This window comes from Mesoplodon densirostris, chromosome 11 (genome assembly GCF_025265405.1).
Source record: "Mesoplodon densirostris isolate mMesDen1 chromosome 11, mMesDen1 primary haplotype, whole genome shotgun sequence".
NCBI lineage: Eukaryota > Metazoa > Chordata > Mammalia > Artiodactyla > Ziphiidae > Mesoplodon > Mesoplodon densirostris.
The window spans coordinates 18871682-18895950 of NC_082671.1; the positions used below are offsets into that span (position 1 = coordinate 18871682).

A 24269-nucleotide genomic window follows, 5' to 3' on the forward strand; every position below is an offset into this window, starting at 1 on the left:
AGTAGCTGTGTGACCTCTGTGTGTTTGTTTCATCTGTAAAGTGAGGATTCAAATACTTTAGAGCAGTGATTCTCAACCAGGGGTGATTTTGCTCCCCAGGATGCATTTTGGGGTTGACACAACTGGGGAGAGGGGTGTGACTGGCATCTAGTGGGTAGATGCTAGGGATGCTGCCAAACATCCCATGATGCACCATGCAGTCCCCACAGTACAGAATATCCCAGCCCCAAATAATAGTGCCAAGGTGGAGAAACACTACCTTATAGTTAGGATGACTTAGATGAGTTAATATATATGTAAATCACTTAGAACAGTAGCACTACTTGCTTACTATTAGAACCAAGCATTGTGCTGAGTTTTACATTTTCTTATTTAATTCATACACCATATTGAAGAGGTAGCATTATTACCACTACTTCATAGGTTAAGAAAATTGAGGCATAGGAGTGGTCAAGTACGTAACTTGCCCCAAATTGCAGTTAATCAATGAAATCCAGGTTTACGTAATAACAAAGTCCATGTTTTTAACACTACCTAAAAAACTGACCCTTAGATATTCCATGTAAAGTAGAAACTCTTTGTTAAAGGAAGTCTGCTATAAGTCCCCCTCTTAACCCCCCAATTATGCTGTCTCCCAGTAGCCTGGATCTGGATAATTCAGTCCAAACTTTCATTTTTCTTCATTATCAAACAGAACCAACTCTAACAAAGTTAATCCCTACTTTAGAAAGCTGTTTTAGAGGTTCTTCCTTTTAGAGAAATAAAATGGATTTCCTTGTAAATGTCATCCATTGGTTCTAGTTCTTTCTTCAGTGGTAACCTTAAAATGATAACCTCAGGATTTTTAGGGCAGTGAAAATACCGTGATATTTTAACGATGGATACATGTCATAAAACATTTGTCCAAGCCCACAGAATGCACAACACCAAGAATGAACTGTAAAGTAAATGACAGGCTTTGGATGATGTGTCAATGTTGGTTCATTGACTGTAACAAACATACCACTCCAGTGAGTGATGTCGATAACGGGAGACTATGCATGTATGGAAGCAAGTGTTTATGGGAAATCTCTGTATCTTCCTCTCAATTTGGCTGTGAAACTAAACCTGCTCCCAAAAAAATAAAGTCCTCAAAAAAAAATGGTAACCATATTCTCAGGACAACAACAAAATCATAGTACAGGTTGTGACAAAGAATTGTAGTGCTGTTTGGCGAAAGAAGTAGAAGATGGAATGTAGATGATAGAATTTAGGGAAATTTATGATGTAGGGGGGGAAGAATTATTTGAAAAACAGACTGAAATCTTTCGGAAACCATTAAAGAAGGAATTCCAGAGACAGAAGCACACTACTATAGTTAATTTTATTTGTTCAAGGACTCATCTTGCAAGCATTAAACCAAGCTTGGGCTTTGATTCTGGGAGCCCAGATTCACATACTTAGGAAGATAAGAGCAGACTGTGCTCCATGTACAGGGATGAAAACTAAAGGCTCGTGGTTAATCACACTGTAGTTTTAAGTTTCTACAGCCTGGCAGCCAGAAGTCACAGGTCCTTTAGGTCCTTCTGGATGTCCCAGAGGGTGTCTGCACTTTTCTTGAGTTGTGCAACCTCATCATCCTTCAGCTTCTGGCTGATAACACTGGTTAACCCCCGAGCATTCAGGATACATGGAAGGCTCAAGAAGACTTCATTCTCAATGCCATACATCCCCTGCCAGAACAAGAAAAGCAATGAGATGAGGAAATGAAACCACAGGTAAGAATGATCACAGGTACTGAGTTTGAACAGGAAGAACTGCAGGAAATTTGATAAGCATAAACTCATTCTTTAGTTTTTATCACTTACAGGCCTATATATCTCTAATACTTGTGTTTCTAATTAGATTTTATACATAGAATATACAAATACACACTATGATAAAACTAGAATTGTATGTACTTTATTGAACTTATTGATACCTCTCTGCTTCAATACACTTTAATAGAATTGGATTATGTCTTAAAATTCAAATCACATTCAAATGTGGTTCTTCTCACTGGGCTTCTTTTCATGAAATTTTAAGTTTCTTAAAATTCTTTAGTTAAGGAGAGAATTTCAGGTAGTAGCCGACCTACAAGGTCCAGGAAAGTAGTTGGATGCCACTCAAAGGCAAGATTCTTGCAACACCCAAGAGTTGCTGAAAGAAATCATACAATTCCCAAAACACTTTACCGGTTTGTATTAAGTAAATTACTCAGAGGGTCAATTTAACTACATAATTAATTTAATTACTTTAGTATATTAATCAAGTCAGTTTAATATTTTTTTAAATTAACTTCGAAAGTTTTTGTATATACACCAAAGTGTAGGGAATAAACAAACTCCTATATATATGCACTCTAAGACTCAGCAATTATCCAATTTTTGCCATACTTGCTTTTAATTTTTTTTGCCATAGTATAAAAAAAACCCCAAAACAACAAAAACCCCCAAAACATCTGACACTGTGTTCTACCGCCCCAACATTTCTATATTTACTTCTTAGTTTCTTTGAATCTACTGCAGTTCCCCCCTTACATTTTCACCCCTGCTGTTGACTTGTAGAAAATGAGTTCATTAGCTTAGACAATGTTTTAATACAATTTTAGTTTTATTTTAAAATAATCAATTTCTACTTAACTGTTCCACAGCTTTTGAATTAAACTAAATTTGTTAAGGTATCAAATGCTACATACATCAAAGACAATCTATAGTTTAATATACCAACTTGAAATGAAACTATTAAACTTATTCAGATGATCATCTGAGAATATGCCAAATAAGATTCAGAGTTAATATTTAATTAGCCACATCATACAAGGGAGAAATGTAAAAATGCATTCAATGTCTCTACAAATTTTTGCTCTCATTGTCCTAAACTTCTGTTGGAAAGGAGAAAGGTTTCCATAAAACGTTGAGATGAAAAAATAACTGTGGACTGAGACATTATCTCATCCCTCTTAAAATGAATCTACGTATAGAATACTCGACTAGAAATCATAATATTTTATAACAGTTTACCTTCACCATTGTTGACACTGGGTGAATCCTGGATAGATTTTTCAACATAGATTCAATAAGATCAGCCACACTTAATCCAATAGCCCAGTTGGTGTATCCTTTTAGCTTGATGACTTCATAGGCACTAAGGGAAAAAAAAAATTCATAAAAGAGATAATTGACACCAGACTCTTTGGGTTTGACTCCTGCTGTCTCTTAACTGTGTAATCTTGGGTAAATTATTTAATCTACCTGTCTCAGTGTCCGCTTCGGTAAAATAAGGATAACAATGGTATCTACTTCATAAGTTTGTTAAATGAGTTAACATATATGTAAAATGTTTAAAATTTTAAAACTACATGGTAGGTGCTATGTAAATGCTTTGACAAATTTAAGTAGTTTATTGTATAAATGACTATAAAGTCACAGAGGTAAAATGTACATTTTCCAACCAATCTTCTTATTCATAAACATCAATATTTCCAAAGATATTAATGAAATCAGGGAACAATGAAAGTAAAAGAACCTTCACATTCAAAGGACAAAATATACTTTGATTTTCAGGTCCATTTGAGGCCACGAACCATTGTCACCTAAAATACTATGACCAACTAAATTAAGAGAAAAGTAATGGCAACACCTTGCCCGGCAACTTTCTGAGCACATATTATACCCTTTGAAACCCACAAAGGCACTTACTTGTACTTGAGAATTAGGTAGCAGGAGTTAACTGGGTATTAAAAAATTGGGATTTAATGCAATCTATCACCAATTAAAAGAACCTGGGCAAGTTATATTACCTGGGTGAGCCCTAGTTTTCTCGTTTATAAAATAAAGGGTTGGACTTCCCTGGTGGTGCAGTGGTTAAGAATCCGCTTGCCAATGCAGGGGACATGGGTTCAAGCCCTGGTCCGGGAAGATCCCATATGCCGCGAAGCAACTAAGCCTGTGTGCCGCAACTACTGAGCCTGCGCTCTACAGCCCACAAGCCACAGCTACTGAAGCCCGCGAGCCTAGAGCCCAAGCTCCGCAACAAGAGAAGCCACCACAGTGAGAAGCCTGCACACCGCAACGAAGAGTAGCCCCCGCTTGCTGCAACCAGAGAAAGCCTGCGCACAGCAACGAAGACCCAACACAGCCAACAATAAAATAAAGTTGAACTAAACAAAATGATTCCATATTTGAGACATCAGTTAGCCTTGTAACAACAATTCTCTGAAAATAGAAGCTAACGTTTCTTGAATGCTTATCAATGATAAGTATGTGTGATTTAACTCGATTTTTACAATAACAAATACCTTATGACTTTACAGAGGAGAAAACTGAGATTCAGCTTAAGGGTTAAATGGTTTCCCAAGACTATACAGTTAGTTAGTGTCAGTGCTATAATTTCAATCTCAGCCCACATTCTTTACTCTGGTCCAACATGACACCTTATTTTAGGATAAACATGAAGGTCATAGAAAGAGAAGACAGTAACAAAAGGCAGTTTCAAAGAAGGAGAGGAGGACCTCCTTGGTTGGGTGTGGAAAGATAAATACAGCACAGCTTAAACATTTTCAGCAACCAATCAGTAAGTATTATTTAATGCAATTATGACACTAATAGTGTCTAGGTTTACTTTTCTAAATAAGCCAACTGTATGTGTCAACACATAAGTAGGTATTTTGAAAGCCTTTCTCACTTGTTAATTCCATATCCCACTCCTGTTACTCCTGCAATAGAATTTCTCTAGAAAAATATTTGCTTTCCCTAGGGGGACCAGCATAGCAAATTTGACCAGTATAAGTTAGTCTTGCCTATTTCACAAGATAATAGCCGCATATTTACTATTATATATTGAGTTTATCTAAAAGATAAGAAAAAATAGCAAGAAAAATATAACAAAAAATAGAAAGAAAAAATAATAAAAAGAAAAAAACAACCCCCCCCAAACAAAGGGTAATTTAAAAAAAGAAAAAACGGAAAAAAAAGCAAAAACAAAAGAAAAAACTTTTAAGTTTATCTGAACAGGCAGCCATGGGAAGTGTTCACAGTTTTGTCTAACATGATACTAATTGTCTTAAATCAAGCTCCTTCCTACGTACCTTTCAACCACCATCTTGTGCACTTCCTTCCAATTTTCACTATCATTGTCCGTTCCCATTTCTGGATTCAGTTCCTGGAGAGAAACACCTGCCACATTCACCCCACTCCACACAGCCACTGTGGGGGAAAAGATAAATACACAAACATTTTATCTATCTCTGACCTTATTTTTAAAAAATCTTTACTTCTCTTAGTTCAGATTTCACCCCTGCTTCAAGTTACCCACTTACTGCTCCAATGACAACTGACTCCAAATATACTTCCCCATAAAGGCTGACATTTGCCTTCAAATCTGAACTTTTAACTTTCAACCATTTGGGCGCAAACAGAATTGCTGGGTAAAGTTTACAGACATTATGAAATACTTGCCTTTCCTTAGGTTTGTGAAATCCTAAGGGATTCTAGTTTGGGACTATTCTAAACTTCGGGTTTGAGGAATTCTTAACTTTTTTCCTGCTTATTTTTCAAATATAAGCCCCCTTTATTCCTAGAGTGAACTAAAAAACAAAAGAATTCTTGGAAAAAACCCAAGTATCATCTAATTTTCTCTTATCATGCTCTAAGTTCAGTCCATTTCTGGAAAGAAACTCCATGTAACCACAATGAATTGCTCTGGTCTTAACTGCATCAAATATTTCCTTCCAAGAATGCCCCCAAAGGCATAGCAGACAAAGGTGTTATCATTGACTATATCTTTTGGAGGCTTTGATGCACCAAAACACCCCGTTACCTATTCTGAACACCTCTTGCCCAGCCAAAACGCATATAAAGATGGATTAAAATATGCTCTGTACCACGGACAAGTTGAGAATTTACTAGGAGAAACAGTTAGTAAAGGACACTAAAGCAATGGGATATGTTCTTACGGAGGGATGAAGAAAGTGTAATAAAACATAAATAAGGGTCTACTTAATGTAGGGGAAAATCGAATGTCAGAAAGCACTACAAAAAATATGCGTTTGAACCGGACCTTGAAAAATAAGTATGTGTTCCTTAGGGACCTTTGAAGGAAAACACTTAGATTCAGAAAATAAGAGCAGAGCCCTGGGGTAAAGGCTAGAACCAACTGTGAAGGGCAAAGCTGCCCACGGCCAAACAAGACCATGTTTCAGTCCACAACTTTTGCTAATTCAGAGTAACTGTTGAGAAAACTACAGCATTTTCCTGGTTTTTGCTGAAGACTATGAAATCTACATGATCATGCCTAAGTGAGCATAGTTTAATTCTCTTTCATTTTATGTACACAGTATAGATCAATATGGAAATGGGGGGGGAAGATGTTTTGGAAAAAATGACACAGTAATGAGTAAATAAAACATTGGATAGGAATCAGAAGACATGATTCTAGCTGCAGTTATGCCACTAGCCAGCTAAAGGATCTTCAACATGTAAGGTCACTTCCAGATCTGTGTTTCTAGCAATTGTGATAACTAGCACTGAGTTTTTACTGTACACCAGACATGTACTAATTTATATAGCATATAAATTCAGGAAAATCCTTGGACATGAGAAACTCTTGAATGAAGTGGTACAATGTGTCAGAAAAAAAAAAGGTCAGCATCATCATATAAGAAAGCACCAATGCAATAATTTCAAGACGAAATTCTTACAGTACCAAAGTAAACTCTATCAAAATCACAGTACTAACTCACTAAATTCAAAAGAAAATTTACACCTTAACCTTTTAGGGAGAAAATAGCCCCTTGCATATTGGGCAAAAGTGAATTTAGTAAAACAAAGATTATCATTATGTTTTGGATTATGACAGTTTTACACCATAAGCCTATTCAATGTATAAAATTCAATGTTTAAGACGAAATGATGGAATTAGAATATCATGTTTGACAACCATCATAATTTATTTAGGCAAGAATCGTAAGTGGATGCTAAACTTAGCAGGCAAAAAGTTGATGAGGAATCAGGTATTTACCTAGCCAGTATCAAAGTAACCTCCCACAATTACTTATTAGTAATGTGAAGTATGTGAAAATATAGAAAATATAATGTAAAAACAAACAAGTCAGTCAGAATGGCAAGAACACCACATAAGTACGCAGTAAATATTGTCCTTTTTTTCTTTTCTTTTTTTTTTTTACCACTTGAGTCGCCATGTTCTCCCAAAATCCATCCGTGGCAGCTGCTGGGATGAATGCCAAGTTTTTCAGCCACAAGATAGCGAAATCTAGCAGAATCCAGATTACATCCACTTCCAATCACACGGTGCTTGGGTAATCCACTTAGTTTCCAGGTAACATATGTGAGAATGTCCACTAAAAATTTAAAAAATAATCTATGTAAGTACATCAAAACTGATTTCAACTGCTATGTCAATTAATGGGTTCCCTGGTTTACTCCTCTCACACTGCCTCATCCTCCAAATAAGATGTGGCCAGAAAGATATATATACTTGACTTTTCATAATGAGAGATAATGGGAGTTAGAAAGACAGGAAAAAAACTTAAGTTTTATAGTAAGAGAGATTGTAAAACATGGGAAATGCAATATTGTGGGTTTTATTTACATTATTACTTGAAACAAGAATAATAAGAGTCTTGCAGATTAATTTACTATATATGGAAAGAAAGAGAAAAGGAGTTGAGTTAGTTCGTCACTTAAGTTTCTTCCAATGCTAACATTCCATGATTATAACAACTGTCATCAGAAACCAAAAGCTATCAGTTACTAAACTACCAAGGCATGCTGCTATAAATTTCCCTGGGAACAAGATACTAGTCAGTAAACAACTGTGATAATACAGGGTATTAACATTTTCTACTATTTAATGAAAGGAATTCTATGACACAGCCTTTATTCTTGTGTGGCACAGAGACTGCAAAGCTAAAACCTGCTGGGCTAGAGAAGATCACAGCACTTACAGGCTAAGCTGTAAAAAGCAGGAAAACGTGCACACAAGGAAGGCAAGTCTCCACCTCCACTCTCATATATAGACACCGGTAGAGATATTTTAAGGTCATTTTGGCCTGGATATTATAAACTTTTCCTTGGCAACTTTGACTCAGTAGGAGTGACTCCCTGGAGGGTTAAGACTTTGAAGCTATACCTGGAAAAGCTGTATAACCAGTTAATACTGTCTGCCTTAAGCACAGGATGTGGCACAACTTCATATGTGCCTCCTGTTTGTCATTCATGTTCTACATCTATCTGCCACCCTCTATGTATGAGAAGTTTTAGATGCAAGGTTGAACTATTTAGGAAACTCTTAATCCAGGATTACAGAGAATAATACTAAAATAATATCTGGCCTTGCTGGCTCCCAACTCTCAATATCCCATAAATTAGGGAATTCCCTGGTGGTCCAATGGTTAGGACTCTGTACTTTCATTGCTGAGGGCCAGGGTTCAATCCCTGGTCTGGGACTAAGATCCCACAAGCCACACAGTGCAGCTAAAACAAGCAAACAAACAAACAAACAACAACAAAACCCCCATAAATTATAAGGATTTTCTTGGCTCTTATTCACAATCTTTCTCAATGTGAAGTGTCAGAGATAATTAGCTTTACCATTTTATCACTGTATCTACTGTGCTCACCAGTAAATAGTAAGCTTGATGGCAAATTATAGGCGAAAGAAGTGTGAAATAGAGAGTGAAGTTTGACTGTTGGGGTTGAAAAAGTGCAATTCTTTCTAACCAGAAGTTTTCAAGTTACAACATTTGATGTTAAGCATGTATTTGTCCATCAATACAGTCTATTTCTATCTTTAAACCTAGACTAATTAATGGCTTTCTTAAACTCTTCAAATTCAATCAACTCAATTTTCAAGAATTTTAGAAATAAATAAGAAGACTAGAAACCATTTTCTGGAAAACAGAAGGTCAAATATGCTAAAATATTTCATCCAAATTGGAGTCCCATTCAAATGCTTCATTATGCATCCCGGGATAATCTTGATAGAAAAGTTTAAAAGCTTTTAGACTTTACAACAAAGCCAGATAAAACAGCAGATGAAATTGCTTTATATAAAACTCTTCTCACATTCTTAAGCATGTGGCCTGGGACAGTGTCATTGGTTTTGCAAACACCACTCTTTTGTGGCCAAAAAAGGAAGACACATGAATTGCTCCTGCCAGCAGACACCAGAACAGACTTTTTTAAGTTAAAAAAAAAAAATCCAAAATATTGAATTTAACAAAACTGAACCTTAAGGCATTATAGTAATACCTGGGTTAGAAACCACAATTATGATGCAGTCAGGACTGTACTTGACGATCTGAGGAATGATGAACTTGAAGACATTAACATTCCTCTGCACCAGATTCAGACGACTTTCTCCCTCTTGCTGGCGAACTCCTGCAGTTACCACCACGATCTTGGAATTGGCAGTCACAGAGTAATCTTGAAGGAGAGGGGAAAAAAGTACTTTACATACAACTCTTCATCAAAACATGTTGCATAATATGGGGCTTCCCAGGTGGCGCAGTGGTTGAGAGTCCGCCTGCCGATGCAGCGACACGGGTTTGTGCCCTGGTCCAGGAAGATCCCACAAGCCACCGAGTGGCTGGGCCCGTGAGCCATGGCCGCTGAGCCTGCGCATCCAGAGCCTGTGCTCCGCAACGGGAGAGGCCACAAGAGTGAGAGGCCCGCGTACCGCAAAGAAACAAAGAACAAAAAATATGCTCTAGGAATCTATACATAAGCTCCCAGACGTACGTGAGAATTACATTTTCTGTATAAGGTGTTGAGTTGCAACACCAATGTTCTGTGGCTTCTTCCTCCTTGAGTGATGTGGAAACATTCCAACCATAACACTGACTCAGAAAATAGACTCAGGAAGTAAACATGACCCTAAATTATGTTTCCGGCTAACAAATGCAAAATGCTATTGGCTTTAGAGAAGACTGTATTGTCAGTAATAATACAAAGCATAAACACAGTGAGTCCAAAGTTCAATAGGCAGCCCTCCAACAAAAAAGCAATTTAAAGGTAACTGCAGACTTATAATGTCAATTCAATCTATGAGGGGGGAAGGAAGGCACTCCAGTGTTCTTGGCTAGAATTTAATTTCTAACACTCAATATTTTAAAGAAGCTTATTCATTTTTAGCAGTGAGTTTCTCTAGAAAATATTTTATTTTTTTCCTCAAGGAAGAGCACCCTTTCCCAAATCATAAACATTTTGATTTGATGTGGTCATTAGACTCAATAGCTATGGAGATTCATATAATTAAACCATGTCCCTATGTGACTTTTCAGTTACTAATACTGTATCAGCTTCCTCTTCCATAAAATGGAGGTTAATAGTATCCATCTCTCATAGGGTTGCTGTGAAGATGAGATATGCAAAGTTTCACATTAGCATACCCAGAATGCTAATAATTCAATGAATAACAGCTATTATTAGTAGTATTGTTAGGAATTATTTTGGGCCCACATTTCTACATCTGTAGGCACAGCCATGCTGTGGTGACAGTGTCACAGCATAAATCCATTAATCCAGAACAAAGATGGCTAGAATATGAATTAAGTTAGTTTCTTCAAGGCACTCAAATTACCTTGTGCAATATTTTTTTCAGATCTAAAACATCCCCGTTCTCAGGTATGTGTAAACAAGCATTAGGATTCAATTTCCTAAAATGTTATGTACTAAATATGTGGAAGGCAGTGGGAGAGGGACTACAGAGGTAACAATTATGTTTGTTTTTGAGGATGAATTGGACCCAGAAGGAAAGGAGAAACTACCAACACTAGATTCACCAGGATGGGAAAACCGATCTTCTATAAAGGAGTGAGGATATCAATTTATTATATGATCACTTTGGGCATGAAATGAGACTACCTTTGTCTGCCACAATTTTTGGTGTCTGAAGGAATAAGCTCCCATGCTGCAGGTCCATCATTTCTCCTTTGAGTTTATCTTCCAAAACATCCACAAGAGCAAGCTCATCAGTCAGAGACTACAAACACAAAAACAGCTGTTAGGACTCGAAGCCACTCTAGGATACCTCAGCTGCCAGTACAAGCCAGAGACTGTTGGAATGGCAAAGTAACCAATGTCTAAAAACCTAGAGAAGAATTCTACCATGGAGTTAGGTGTGCTCTTTAAACAATTTCATGATAAAATGTCTTAAATAACAAACTATTAATATTTAAGATACCAATTTTTCAGAATTTCACCTTCTGGTACCCAACTGGCATTCAATGAGCATGATACAAATTGCTTTAAGAATCTGCAGACATGAAACCAATGTGGCTCAAAAGTGGCCTCAGGGTGCACAAGTTTTCATATTCATGGGGGATGGTGGTGAAAAAGAGACAAAGACCTAGAAACAACCTTGGGCAGTGTGTCCATCCCGAAGGTCACCCCCCCCCCCCAGTTTGGAGGGGTTTTTGAGAAGGCAGATTTAGTTTAAAACCATCAAGAGGTTGAGTTCACTTTAGAGCTGGCTTTGAAGCCCTGGTTGAAGCTAGGAATCCTCAGGTTGGCTCTGACCAACTCGAATATCCTGGTGGGGAAAAGAAGGAGTCATGGACACAGGGCTCCAGGGTTAATGAATTCTCTATGCATGATCAACCAAACTTGCCCAGTCTCAGAGTTCTCTTGTTTTCTATTCCAACCGTCACCTGTGCTACCCATCCCAAGAAAAACCGTAAATCAATAATCATGTCCATTCTTCAGCAAGTCAACCTTTTCTTCTCAGAAAAATGAAGGGGGAAGGGTGTCAATCTAATTGCACCTAAATAACTTTTCAGCTTTTAAAGTTGGTTGTCTTGTGAAAACTCATAATTTACAAACTCTTTAGTAGTTATCCTTCCCATTGAAACACCACCCGAATCCTGGCCTTTACTGGTTTTAGCAAAAAACCGGGCTGCTAGCAAAATAATTAGCCTAATATGATATAACACACTTAACAATGCAAATACCTCTTTGAAGGATAGTGAGATGAGCTAGGTAAAGGGTAAAGGGGGTTGATGGGAAAAAAGCATTAAGTAACTGGGGTTCAGGAAGCATTTTGAAGGCTACGATAGAATAAGCCAGGGTGGAACTGGAGGGGTCAGTAAGGTATTCAGCAGCAGAGGGAGAAGCAAAGAGGGGTGAGGCAGCCAATAAGAAAACCTGACCCAGCGAAGCTGCCAACAAAGCAGGTCCCGCTCCCCGTAGGAGCCAAGGAATGAACACTGTCCCGCTTCTAGAAGTCCAGTGGCAGCTGGGCTCAAGCAGTGAGCTGCAATAGGCCTGTTTGTGAGGGTTTCCCTGAGACTCAAGCCTCCCTGTGACTGAATGTGTTCTTAGTTCCAAGCAACTGATTCACTTGCAAGCTTCTGAAATGACCCTTTTATGGGCTGGGGGTTACTTGGTAAATATTTTCTCATTTCCATGTATGTCAAATACTGGCATTAATGTTCACCCATTTTCACTTAAACTCATGTTTCAACACTTTAAAAATGGTTTCTGGGCTTCCCTGGTGGCGCAGTGGTTGGGAGTCCGCCTGCCGATGCAGGGGACGCGGGTTCGTGCCCTGGTCCGGGAAGATCCCACGTGCCGTGGGGCGGCTGGGCCCGTGAGCCATGGCCGCTGAGCCTGCGCGTCCGAAGCCTGTGCTCCGCAACGGGAGAGGCCACATCGGTGAGAGGCCCGCGTACCGCAAAAAAAAAAAAAAAAAAAAAAAAAAAAAAAAGTGGTTTCGTTCCTCTGCAGCCTCTGACAAGACCACACAAAACCCTCATTTGTGTTTCTGAAGCCCTAAAGCCATACAAGAGAACGTAATAATCATTCCGTCAAGGTCCTGAGCACCAGGAACGTCACTCTTATTTTGGGAACATCACATGGGTGCTGTGAAAGTCAACGGGGCACAACAATTTCGGGCTTAAGTGGAAAAGGATGTCACAGGATCTCAGATCCTGTGTTTTGTTTCAGTGGGTAGAGAATTCTCTGCAAAGTGCATAGTCAGCTGGCAAGGAAGGAAGAGATCTAACACTTTGAGAAAATAATTGCAGCTCTGAATTTAGCTGCATCTGTGGGACTAAATATCCTCCCAGTGGGAGGCAGGCATATAGAAGACGTGTGACTAAGTACTGACACTTTGGCTTAAAGAAATCTCCTTCTGCATTCACATAGTGTATACTAGCCATATGTATATTTCACATACGCTGTAAATATATTTTAAAATGTTTGATACATCAAGGGTTAGATTCATCGCAAAAGCAGTAGCTTATTAAGGAACAAGATCAATTAGAAGCCAAGAACGTTGCTGCTGAAACCTTGTTTAACATACTACAAAAATTGTCTCTTAATCTAAAGTTCCATGTGGACAAGACACAGCCATAATCTACCTCTTGGCCCTCTTACCTAGTAAATTACTGCTGTCAGTGGCTTAATATTTGATGGCTGCATTTTTATATTCAAGTGTTTAGTTTGCATGACATTTTGTGGGAGGAAAAGGTATAACTTTTTCCAAATAATTAGCTAAATGGACAAGCACCATTTATTCAATAATTTGTTTTTCTTCTCTTCTGGAATGCCACTTTTCATTAAATACTCTTTGGTCCTGTTTCTGGGCTTTGAGTCTGTTACATTAACCTGTCTATTCTTGTACAGACACCAAATTCTAATTAAGTCTCACTTTTAGGCCAAGTCTTGCACTGCAAAAACTACTTTGCAGTATGTAATTACATTGCTCCTTCTAAGAGACTCCTTATGCTGGGTTTGTACCACAAGAATGTGGCTACAGTTGACTGAATCAAGAACAGACACTCAAACCAAAAACAGCTGCACAGAGGCTAAGGGTGGAATAACTGCAGGGAACCTCTGTATGACCTTGACAACACGATGGGATCTTGGCAGCCAAAACACAGAGCTTGTGATTGGTAGGGGTGGCAGGAGAAGCCACGAAAAAGGAAAAGCTATGATCAAAATCTGACCAGATGTAAGTGCAGTTTCTTCGTAATAGCGGGAATATCCATTTATTTAATACATATTCACTACTGAATGTGCCAGGCATTATTCTACTAATGAGGAATAGAGTAATGAACAAATCTGGCAAAGTTCCTGCCCTCATGGAATGTACCAGGAAGGGAACAGGAGTGAAGCAAACAGTTTAAGAGGACTCTGATAATGGAAGTGCTATAAACAGGGCAAGGCAGGGTGAAGTTAAAGGGAAGGGAAGGACGCTTACTTGGTATTGGACAGTCAGGGAAGGCCTGCCCAAAAAAGCGTGACGTGAGTGATGGGACGGAGTGAACTCTGATGGTCTAGAGCAGTCATTCCGGGGAAGGGAAATCAAGTACTAAAAGGGTTTACGCAGCCATGAGCTTGGTGTTTCGAAGAAAGAGGGCAGAGGTAAGAGATGAAGTCAGAGACAGCACCTCCACATTGCACCGGAAAGGCGCTCCTGACCCTCTGAATGCTGCCCCCTGGAGGTGTGCACCCCGCCTTGCTCTGAGAGACAGGCAGGGAAAGATCCTTGACGCCTCATCGCATATTATGCATGCGTGTAGTTGACGTGCATGGTTACACTATCAGGAAGTTCTAAGTAGGGAAGCTATTTTTATAAAAGCTCACTATGGTTTCCATGTTGGCAATGAGGCTGGGGAGAGTGGGCAAGAGAAGCAGAAAACACCGGTGTCTTTGTAATGGTGGACGTTGTACTCGGGAGCCTCAGCTGCCTCCACGGGCCCAGTTAAGGCGTGGGCCTTCTCAGCCTCTGTCTCCGGTGCCCCAGCTTTGTTCACTTTCTGGGCCAAAGCAGCGTGTGTCCTCTGCAAAGCACACTGGTGATGGACTCAGAGACTGGATCTGGCACTTAGGATCTCTGAGATCTTAATCAAGGGGCTTAATCTTTCTGAGTTTGTCCTTTTCCAAAATAATATACAGATGACAATATCCCCTAGAACTTTTCTAGAGGAATAAGGTAACATGCAGACATCTGACAAAATAGCACTGTTACCTCCCCTTCTTATTGAACCAGTGGGGTTTATAATCCTTACCAAAGAGTAATAACAACTTTGACTCTAATTCTTCCCCATTAAAAGAAGATTTAAACACTTCTGAGTAATAAAATGGTATTTCGACAGGCAGTCCTTCCTTCGCAGCAGCTCAATTGGAAGATTCCTACTGTGTTAGGGGCCCAGTCTGTTCTCTCGAGCACTAGAATTGGGCCAAAGTATTATATAACTGCAGAGAGAAGAGTCTCAACTAAATTATTTACCCAAGAGGATTTTAAATTTACATTTAAAACAATCACCGAGGTACTCCTTATAGAATCATGACAGCTCAGATATAGTTTCCTGAAAATCCAAATTTTGAGATTAGCAGGAGGAATGAAAAATCTTTAGCTAGTGTTTTAGTAATACATTCATGTCTGGGGGGATGGGAGAGATAAAGTAGGAGCTTGGGATTAACATATGCACACTACTATATATAAAATAGGTAAACAAGGACCTACTGTATTATACAGGGAACTATACTCAATATTTTGTAATAACCTATAATGGAAAAGAATCTGAAAAAGATGTAACTGAATCACTTTGCTGTACACTTGAAACTAACACAACACTGTAAATCAACTATACTTCAATTAAAAAAAAATACACGTCTTTAACTGCACCAATACTAGCATAGAATGAAAAGAAACTGCAGAGTCACCATGGTTAAGAGTTCAGAGTCCTGGGCTCAAAATACAGCTCCACCATTACCAGCTGTGTGACAATAGGCAGGCCACTTAATCTAATGAAGCCTCAGCTACCTCATCTGGAAATAAGATATGAACAGTTCCCATTTCTTGAGATTGTTGTTTAAAATGAAGCATTTTAGTCAAACCACTTCAAATACAGTACATATTTTAAAAGAAAGGTAAGCTGGAATACTTTTCATTTTTACTGGTATGAAGGATGAACACTAAATTGGGATTATTTAAATTCCCTGTAATTTGGGAAGCAGCTCTCCTAAATCAGGGGAACCTAGCCAATGAGAACTAGCAAGAAAAAAATGCAAAAGAACAAAACTTTCATTGGTGTACACTACATATTTTAGTTGATGTCTTTGATGACGTTTTCCTCAGTGAGGATTCAGAATTTGTTGCTTTAGAATTTAAATTTTGTAAATAGAAATATGCTTGGCTAGGAGTCATTCAAGCAGCCTTCACATACAATACAAATGGACAGTGTGCTCTACTGAAGGCCAGGCAGCACTGAGGGGAGGGGTTCCCCTAAAAAACATTTCAGACAGCCTTCAGACAGAACAAGGATCAATTCAATGCGGTAAGTAAGAATACAGGAAGCAGACTAAAAGTCTGTGGAGGTATCTGGGGAAAATATAATCTGGAGGGGCAGGGGGCGCTAGTGGCACGTTGTCAGGGTTAAATGTGATGTTGACAACTGAGCTATGTGAGAATGTCCTGTTTTGAGGAAATGTACTCCGACAGACAGAAGGAAAGGAAGGGCACGTTTGCATTTATTCTCTAATGGTTCAGAAAAAAGTCCATACACGTGTGTGCACGTGCGTGCACCCACACCTACACACACACACACAAATATGTTAAGAATTGATAAACATGGGTGAAGTGAATATGGAAGTTTTATTTTTTTTATACTCTTGCAAATTTTTCTATAAATTTGGAATTATTTCAAAATAAAATGACTGGGTGGGGGTCTGAGGGGAATAATAGGATATTTCCATGACCTCAAAAAGCGACTGTGCAGATTACTTATTAACTATAGAGGGTTAAGGGACCTTTGCAGTGGAAAAATCTGACAGTTATCACTTCAACCAGAGGACTCTTGGGCACCACTAGTCATGAGACAAAATTGTGATGCATTGTGAAGGACATGCCACCACCCCACCTCCCAAATCTAACCTGAACCCAATTACAAGGAAACATCAGACCAACATAAATTGAGGGGCATCCCACAGAACCGATGGGGACTCTACAAACATATCAATTACATGACAGACAAAGAATGGCTCAGTTCCAGATTAAAGAAGAAGAAAGAGACATGACAAGTATATAAAAATATGATCTTGGATTAGGGGAGAAAAGGCAGGATTTTGATAGATGGAGAACTTTTAATCTGGGTACTGTATATTAGATAATAGCATGTCATCAGTATTAAATTTCCTGAGCACAGTAACTCTATTGTGTCAGATAGGAAGAATGTCATTCTCTCAGGAAATACATACTAATGTGTTTTTAAAGATGAAGTATCACGATGCCTACAACTTATTTCAAATTATTCAGGAAAAAAAAATCTTTTAAAGGTACAATCAAATTCTCAGATACCTAAAGAGACTGTATACACATGCTGAAATTACCTATCACGTATGGTGTTTTTTTGTTTTTGTTTTTTAATTAATTTTTATTGCAGTATAGTTGCTTTACAATGTTGTGTTAGTTTCTGCTGTAAAGCAAAGTGAATCAGCTATACGTACACATATAACCCCTCTTTTTTGGATTTCCTTCCCATTTAGGTCACCACAGAGCACTGAGTAGAGTTCCCTGTGCTATACAGTAGGTTCTCATTAGTATGTATGGTGTTCTTGAAAGTACATACCTTTCCCAGAATGCTGATGGCACATGCCATACCAACTTGTCCAACACCCACTACAGTGACCTTATTGTTTGGGACCGTTGCCTCTTCTTCTGCAACTGGTGCGATCAGTTTTTCCTTAAGAGTTGCCATTGTGCCCTGAAAGAAAATAATCAAAATATTATACATGTGTCCACATGAGAAACCTGCGTGGGAATCTGTAATGTTACTGTTGCAAGTTTGAACTAAAATATATGTTAAAAGGAGAATAATGGTATCCTAGAGCACAGAATATATTAAAAAAAAAACAATGATAAACCATATTAACAAATTGAAGGAGAAAAACCACATGATCATCTCAATAGATGAAGAAAAAGGTTTCAACAAAATTCAACACATTTGTGATAAAAAACCCTCCACAAAGTAGGCATAGAGAGAACTTACCTCAGCATAATAAAGGCCATATAAGACAAACCCACAGCCAAAATCGTTCTCAATGGTGAAAAACTGAAACCATTTCCTCTAAGATCAGGAACAAGACAAGGCTGTCCACTCTCACCATTATTATTCAACATAGTTTTGGAAGTTTTATCCACAGCAATCAGAGAAGAAAACAAAATAAAAGGAATCCAAATCAGAAAAGAAGAAGTAAAGCTGTCACTGTTTGCAGATGACATGATACTATACATAAGAGAATCCTAAAGATGCTACCAGAAAACTACTAGAGCTCATCAATGAATTTGGGAAAGTAGCAAGATACAAAATTAATGCACAGAAATTTCTTGCATACCTATACACTGATGATGAAAAATCTGAAAGAGAAATTAAGGAAACACTCCCATTTACCATTGCAACAAAAAGAATAAAATACCTAGGAATAAACCTACCTAGGTAGACAAAAGACCTGTATGCAGAAAACTATTGATGAAAGAAATTAAAGATGATACAAACAGATGGAGAGATATACCATGTTCTTGGATTGGAAGAATCAACATTGTGAAAATGACTATACTACCCAAAGCAATCTGCAGATTCAATGCAATCTCTATCAAACTACCAATGGCATTTTTCACAGAACTAGCAAGAAAAAAATTCACAATTTGTATGGAAACACAAAAGACCCCAAATAGCCAAAGCGATCTTAAGGAAGAAAAACGGAGCTGGAGGAATCAGGCTCACTGACTTCAGACTATACTACAAAGCTACAGTAATCAAGACAGTATGGTACTGGAACAAAAACAGAAATATAGATCAATGGAATAGGATAGAAAGCCCAGAGATAAATCCACATACATATGGTCACGTTATTTTTTTTTTTTTTTTTTTTTTTTTTTTGCGGTATGCGGGCCTCTCACTGCTGTGGCCTCCCCCGTTGCGGAGCACAGGCTCCGGACGCGCAGGCTCAGCGGCCACGGCTCACGGGCCCAGCCGCTCCGCGGCACATGGGATCCTCCCAGACCGGGGCACGAACCCGTATCCCCTGCATCGGCAGGCGGACTCTCAACCACTTGCGCCACCAGGGAGGCCCGGTCACGTTATTTTTGATAAAGGAGGCAAGAATATACAATGGAGAAAAGATAGCCTCTTCAATAAGTGGTGCTGGGAAAACTGGACAGCCACATGTAAAAGAATGAAATTAGAACACTCTGTAACTGGGCTTCCCTGGTGGCGCAGTGGTTGGGAGTCTGCCTGCTGATGCAGGGGACACAGGTTCGAGCCCTGGTCTGGGAGGATCCCACATGCCGCAGAGCAACTAGGCCCGTGAGCCACAACTACTGAGCCTGTGCGTCTGGAGGCTGTGCTCCGCAACAAGAGAGGCCGCGATAGTGAGAGGCCCGCGCACCGTGATGAAGAGTGGCCCCCACTTGCCACAACTAGAGAAAGCCCTCGCACAGAAACGAAGACCCAACACAGCAAAAATAAAAAGAAATAAATTAATAAACTCCTACCCCCAACATCTTCTTTAAAAAAAAAAAAAAGAACACTCTGTAACAACATACACAAAAATAAACTCAAAATGGATTAAAGACCTAAATGTAAGGCCAGACACTCTCAAACTCTTAGAGGAAAACATAGGCAGAACACTCTATGACATAAATCACAGCAAGATCCTTTTTGACCCACCTCCTAGAGAAATGGAAATAAAGACAAAAATAAACACATGGGACCTAATGAAACTTCAAAGCTTTTGCACAGCAAAGGAAACCATAAACAAGACCAAAAGACAACCCTCAGAATGGGAGAAAATATTTGCAAATGAAGCAACTGACAAAGGATTAATCTCCAAAATTTACAGGCAGGTCAATATCAAAAAAAAAAAAAAAAAAAAAAAAACCAAAAAAAAACCCAACCGAATCCAAAAATGGGCAGAAGACCTAAATAGACATTTCTCCAAAGAAGATATACAGATGGCCAACAAACACATGAAAGGATGCTCAACATCACTAAGCGTTAGAGAAATGCAAATCAAAACTACAATGAGGTATCACCTCACACCAGTCAGAATGGCCATCATCAAAAAATCTAGAAACAATAAATGCTGGAGACGATGTGGAGAAAAGGAAACCCTCTTGCACTGTTGGTGGGAATGTAAATTGATATAGCCACTATGGGGAACAGTATGTAGGTTCCTTAAAAAACTAAAAATAGAACTACCATACGACCCAGCAATCCCACTACTGAGCATAGGCCCTGAGAAAACCATAATTCAAAAAGTCATGTACCACAATGTTCATTGCAGCTCTATTTACAATAGCCAGGATATGGAAGCAACCTAAGTGTCCATCGACAGATGAATGGATAAAGAAGATGTGGCACATATATACAATGGAATATTACTCAGCCATAAAAAGAAACAAAATTGAGTTATTTGTAGTGAGATGGATGGACCTAGAGTCTGTCATACAGAGTGAAGTTAAGTCAGAAAGAGAAAAACAAATACCGTATGCTAACATATATATATGGAAATCTAAAAAAAAAAAAAAAAAAAAGATTCTGAAGAAGCTAGGGGCAGGACAGGAATAAAGACGTAGATGTAGAGAATGGACTTGAGGACACAGGGAGGGGGAAGGGTAAGCTGGGACGAAATGAGAGAGTGGCATGGACATATATATACACTATCAAATGTAAAATAGATATCTAGTGGGAAGCAGCCGCATAGCACAGGGAGATCAAAGGGAGATCAGCTCTGTGCTTTGTGAGGACCTAAAAGGGTGGGATAGGGAGGGTGGGAGGGTTATGAAAGAGAGAGGAGATTTGGGCATATGTGTATACATATAGCTGATTCACTTTGTTATAAAGCATAAACTAACACAATGTTGTAAAGCAATTATACTCCAATAAAGATGTTTAAAAAAAAAAACAAAAAACACGTTAACCCATTAACAAAAAACAAGACAAAAACCTCCATGAAGCCCGTTAGAATTGGGGTTCGTCTCTTCAGCCTGTGCTTGCTTTTCTAATAGTATTTAACAAAGTTGTAACAATTTTATCTTGTGGCCATTCATTTACTGGCTAAACATGAATATTTATATTTAGATTAGCGGATTTGTTTCTATGCCCCCTATAAAGTATTTATTTGTAACTATTTAAGTTAGAGCCCAGTATTAACCCATATTTAAGCTTGGGCTAAAAGAATGGCCAGTTATGAATATAATTTCTACTACCAATTGTTATTATCACTCTTAGAAGATAGGGACCAATTGGTTCTATTTTCTTCTTCTATTGAAGTCTCACTTAAAATTTGTCACAGTGTACTGGACATACTATGTGTGCTTAAATACAGTGACAATAGTGATGAATAATGTTTATGCAAAATCTGCAGAAAATATCACTCTGAATTCCTTTTAGTGCACCTTGGAAGCTTATTGGAAGGTGGGTACTCATTAAATCTTTTTTCAGGGGGTCACATTAGGAGAATATCAGCCTTTGAGTGAGTTTCTTTCCAGCCATTAAAGAAAAAGCCAAAAAAGAAAAGTTAAAAAGTTAAAAAAATGGAAACTGTTAGAAAACATTTATACAATAACACCAATTTTATCTGTGCCATCAGATTATCAGCTGAGTGTTCTGGATAACTAAAACAAAAGGCAAAATGTATTGTATCAACCTGCTTTCTTAAACATAGAGGGTACAGATCATAAAAAAGCCCTTTCTTCGGAATTAAGTATCGTTTATAATGGTAACCCGTTATAATGTCTAGTATTTGTGTTTGCCTTTTACTTTTAATGCTAAACTGTTAACTTAGAGGACAATGTCCCTGTTTCAAACTGTACCCCTGCTTCAGTCTCGTTTTTTGTTTCTCATCTGCAAAGGACTAAGTAACAAAACCTAGTTTAGTAATTGTATATGTTAAGTAAGAGTTGGTAAGGCTGCAAGTTGGAATAAAGTACTTGATTTGGAGATAACTGTTTAACAATTATTTCATTCTATAACTATTTTTTCCCCAAAAAACTATTTTCCCCCAAACATGAGGGACTAAACTCAAAGATTATTTTGCCTTGACAAAGCCTATTTGCAGTTTTCTCCTGGATGCTAGAGAAAAAAGAAATATACAATGGTGTACAACTAACTGTCTCCACAAATAGATGACCTTAACAAAGAAATTCACACATGTCCTGCATATTGCGCAGAATCAGAAGGATGCCACCTCTCTTGGTGAACAGATACGCACAGATTTTCTTTATTATGTTATTTTCACTAGTTGGTTTGTTTAAGATCCTTTAGGTATACAGAGGATCCAGTAAAGCAGTGGAAAACAAAAATCAAACAAAACAGAAATACAGATTAGTTGTCCAGATACACCTTTTAAACTATCTGGGGAATTTCAGAAATGACAGTGTAGAAGCTTGAGGAAGTGCAGATTTTCTCTCAGATCTTTCTAGAGAAAAAGCGCTTTCATTTTCTTTTTTCCTCCCTTAACAGGGGTTCTAACAGGAGTTGTAAGAAATCAGAAGAAAATGTTTTATGTTATACACAGGGCTGCCTCAAGATCAGAGTGGCGGCTTGTAAGGGAAAAGAATGATAAACGGTAAAAATTACCTCCGATGTTTGGTCCTTTACATCCCCACCCTCCTGCCCCTTCTGTGGATATAAATCATTAGAAATGAACCCGGGCCTTAAGTTCAGCAACAAAGCTCCACTTTGCAGACTAACCTTTATTTTTTAAAATAGGCTCAGCGGCCATGGCTCACGGGCCCAGCTGTTCCGCGGTATGTGGGATCCTCCTGGACCGGGGCACGAACCCGTGTCCCCTGCATCGGCAGGCGGACTCTCAACCACTGCGCCCCCAGGGAAGCCCTCAGGGAAGCCCCCAGACTAACCTTTTAAAGAGCCCAGTTTTGCCGTGCGATACCTTCACTAGTAAGTGCCGGCTCTTCCCCTCCTCCTACCCCCGCAGGCCCCAGCTGCAGCGGCTGTGCAGGCCACCCACGGGCCACCTCTTCCTCTCGTCGCCCGCAGCGCAGATCACAAGGGGAGGCAGCAAACATGGATCTCCCCGGACAAGGTCTCTAGGGCGAAAAGTCTAGGCCTTCCTCACGCTCAACACCCAAAGCTGGCAAATAAAGAAAGCATCCGAAGCACCAAGAAAAGAGGCCAGAAACGAGCCGGCCCATCGCTCCGGGAAGGGCTGCGTGTGCCGCAGCCTGGGAGAGGCTGGAGGGCAGGGCCAAGATCGTCCTTCACCCTCAACCCCGAAAAGCCGGGCATTTCTCCATTCCCGTGGTAATGGACGCCAATCCCCAGGCTCACGATCCGCCAGCCTCACGGGTCACCTGGCCCCTTCTCCCTCCCCCAGCTCCTCAAGCACGTGTCCGCGCTCCCGCCAGCAGGCAGCGAGGGTGATGCGGCCGCCATGAACCCATCAAGGACACGCCGGGCCCGGGATTACCTGCAAATGGAACAAGTCTGTTCCCCGGGAGAACACGGGCTGGCGGCGAGCCCCGAGAAGCGTGGCGGACAAAGCCTGGGGGCTCGGTCGCAGCCCTCCGCCCCGCCCTGCTCCTCAGCCCAGGGCACGGCCTCCGCCCCAACCCGAGTCCGGATGCTCAGGGCTACAGGCCCGGGAGCGCAGATGTCCTTCCTGGTCCTTCCCCCAGTCTTGCTACACAAGGATTCCCTTCCACGTCCCACCCGGTCTGCTCGAGAGCCAGGATTCAGGGTCCCGAGCAGAAACCTACCAGGGGAGAGAAAGTTCTCGAGACGGTGGTAACGGTCGCACGAAGAAGACAAGGTCAGCGTGCGTCTCCTTCAGCGCAGTATCCGCAAGGAGGGAGGAGGAGGCGGGGCCCGCCCCTAGGCCGCCTCTGAGCTTCCTCTATTGTGATTGGAAAACCGAGCCCCGCCCACTCCTCCCCTCGGCTTGCTCAGTGCCCTTCAAGGACAAGGGCTCAAATACGCCCACGCCCTCCCTCGGCCCAGTTGAGGGGGTCACCTTCTGGCGGCTAAGGCGGCCTCGCTGTCAGCCAGTCTCACGGCGGTTACAGACTTTTCCACACAGAGGCTGCGTTATTTCTAAACCGTGACCACCTTTGACCCTTTCGGACTCTCACGCTCTTGTTTGGATAAGTTTATTCCCCATAGAAGTAAATTTCTGTTTTGCATACCAGGTCAACTTCAGGGGACCACTGTTCTGAGCTGAGATGCTGGTGGTGTGTGTTTGTTCCCCTGGAATAAAACTGCT

General features: G+C 39.9%; 1 protein-coding gene across 1 annotated transcript; it reads right to left on the reverse strand.

Annotated features, from left to right (window-relative positions):
- Nucleotides 1–1344: 1344 nt before the first annotated feature.
- Nucleotides 1345–23871, reverse strand: LDHB (lactate dehydrogenase B). The gene is made up of 8 exons (XM_060114256.1): nucleotides 23767–23871; nucleotides 17615–17749; nucleotides 10905–11022; nucleotides 9291–9464; nucleotides 7205–7378; nucleotides 5108–5225; nucleotides 3042–3165; nucleotides 1345–1712 (listed from the first exon to the last, which is right to left on the reverse strand). Exons 2-8 carry the CDS (start codon nucleotides 17741–17743, stop codon nucleotides 1545–1547), a joined length of 1005 nt encoding a protein of 334 aa, XP_059970239.1. The 5' UTR covers nucleotides 17744–17749; nucleotides 23767–23871; the 3' UTR covers nucleotides 1345–1544.
- Nucleotides 23872–24269: the final 398 nt, after the last annotated feature.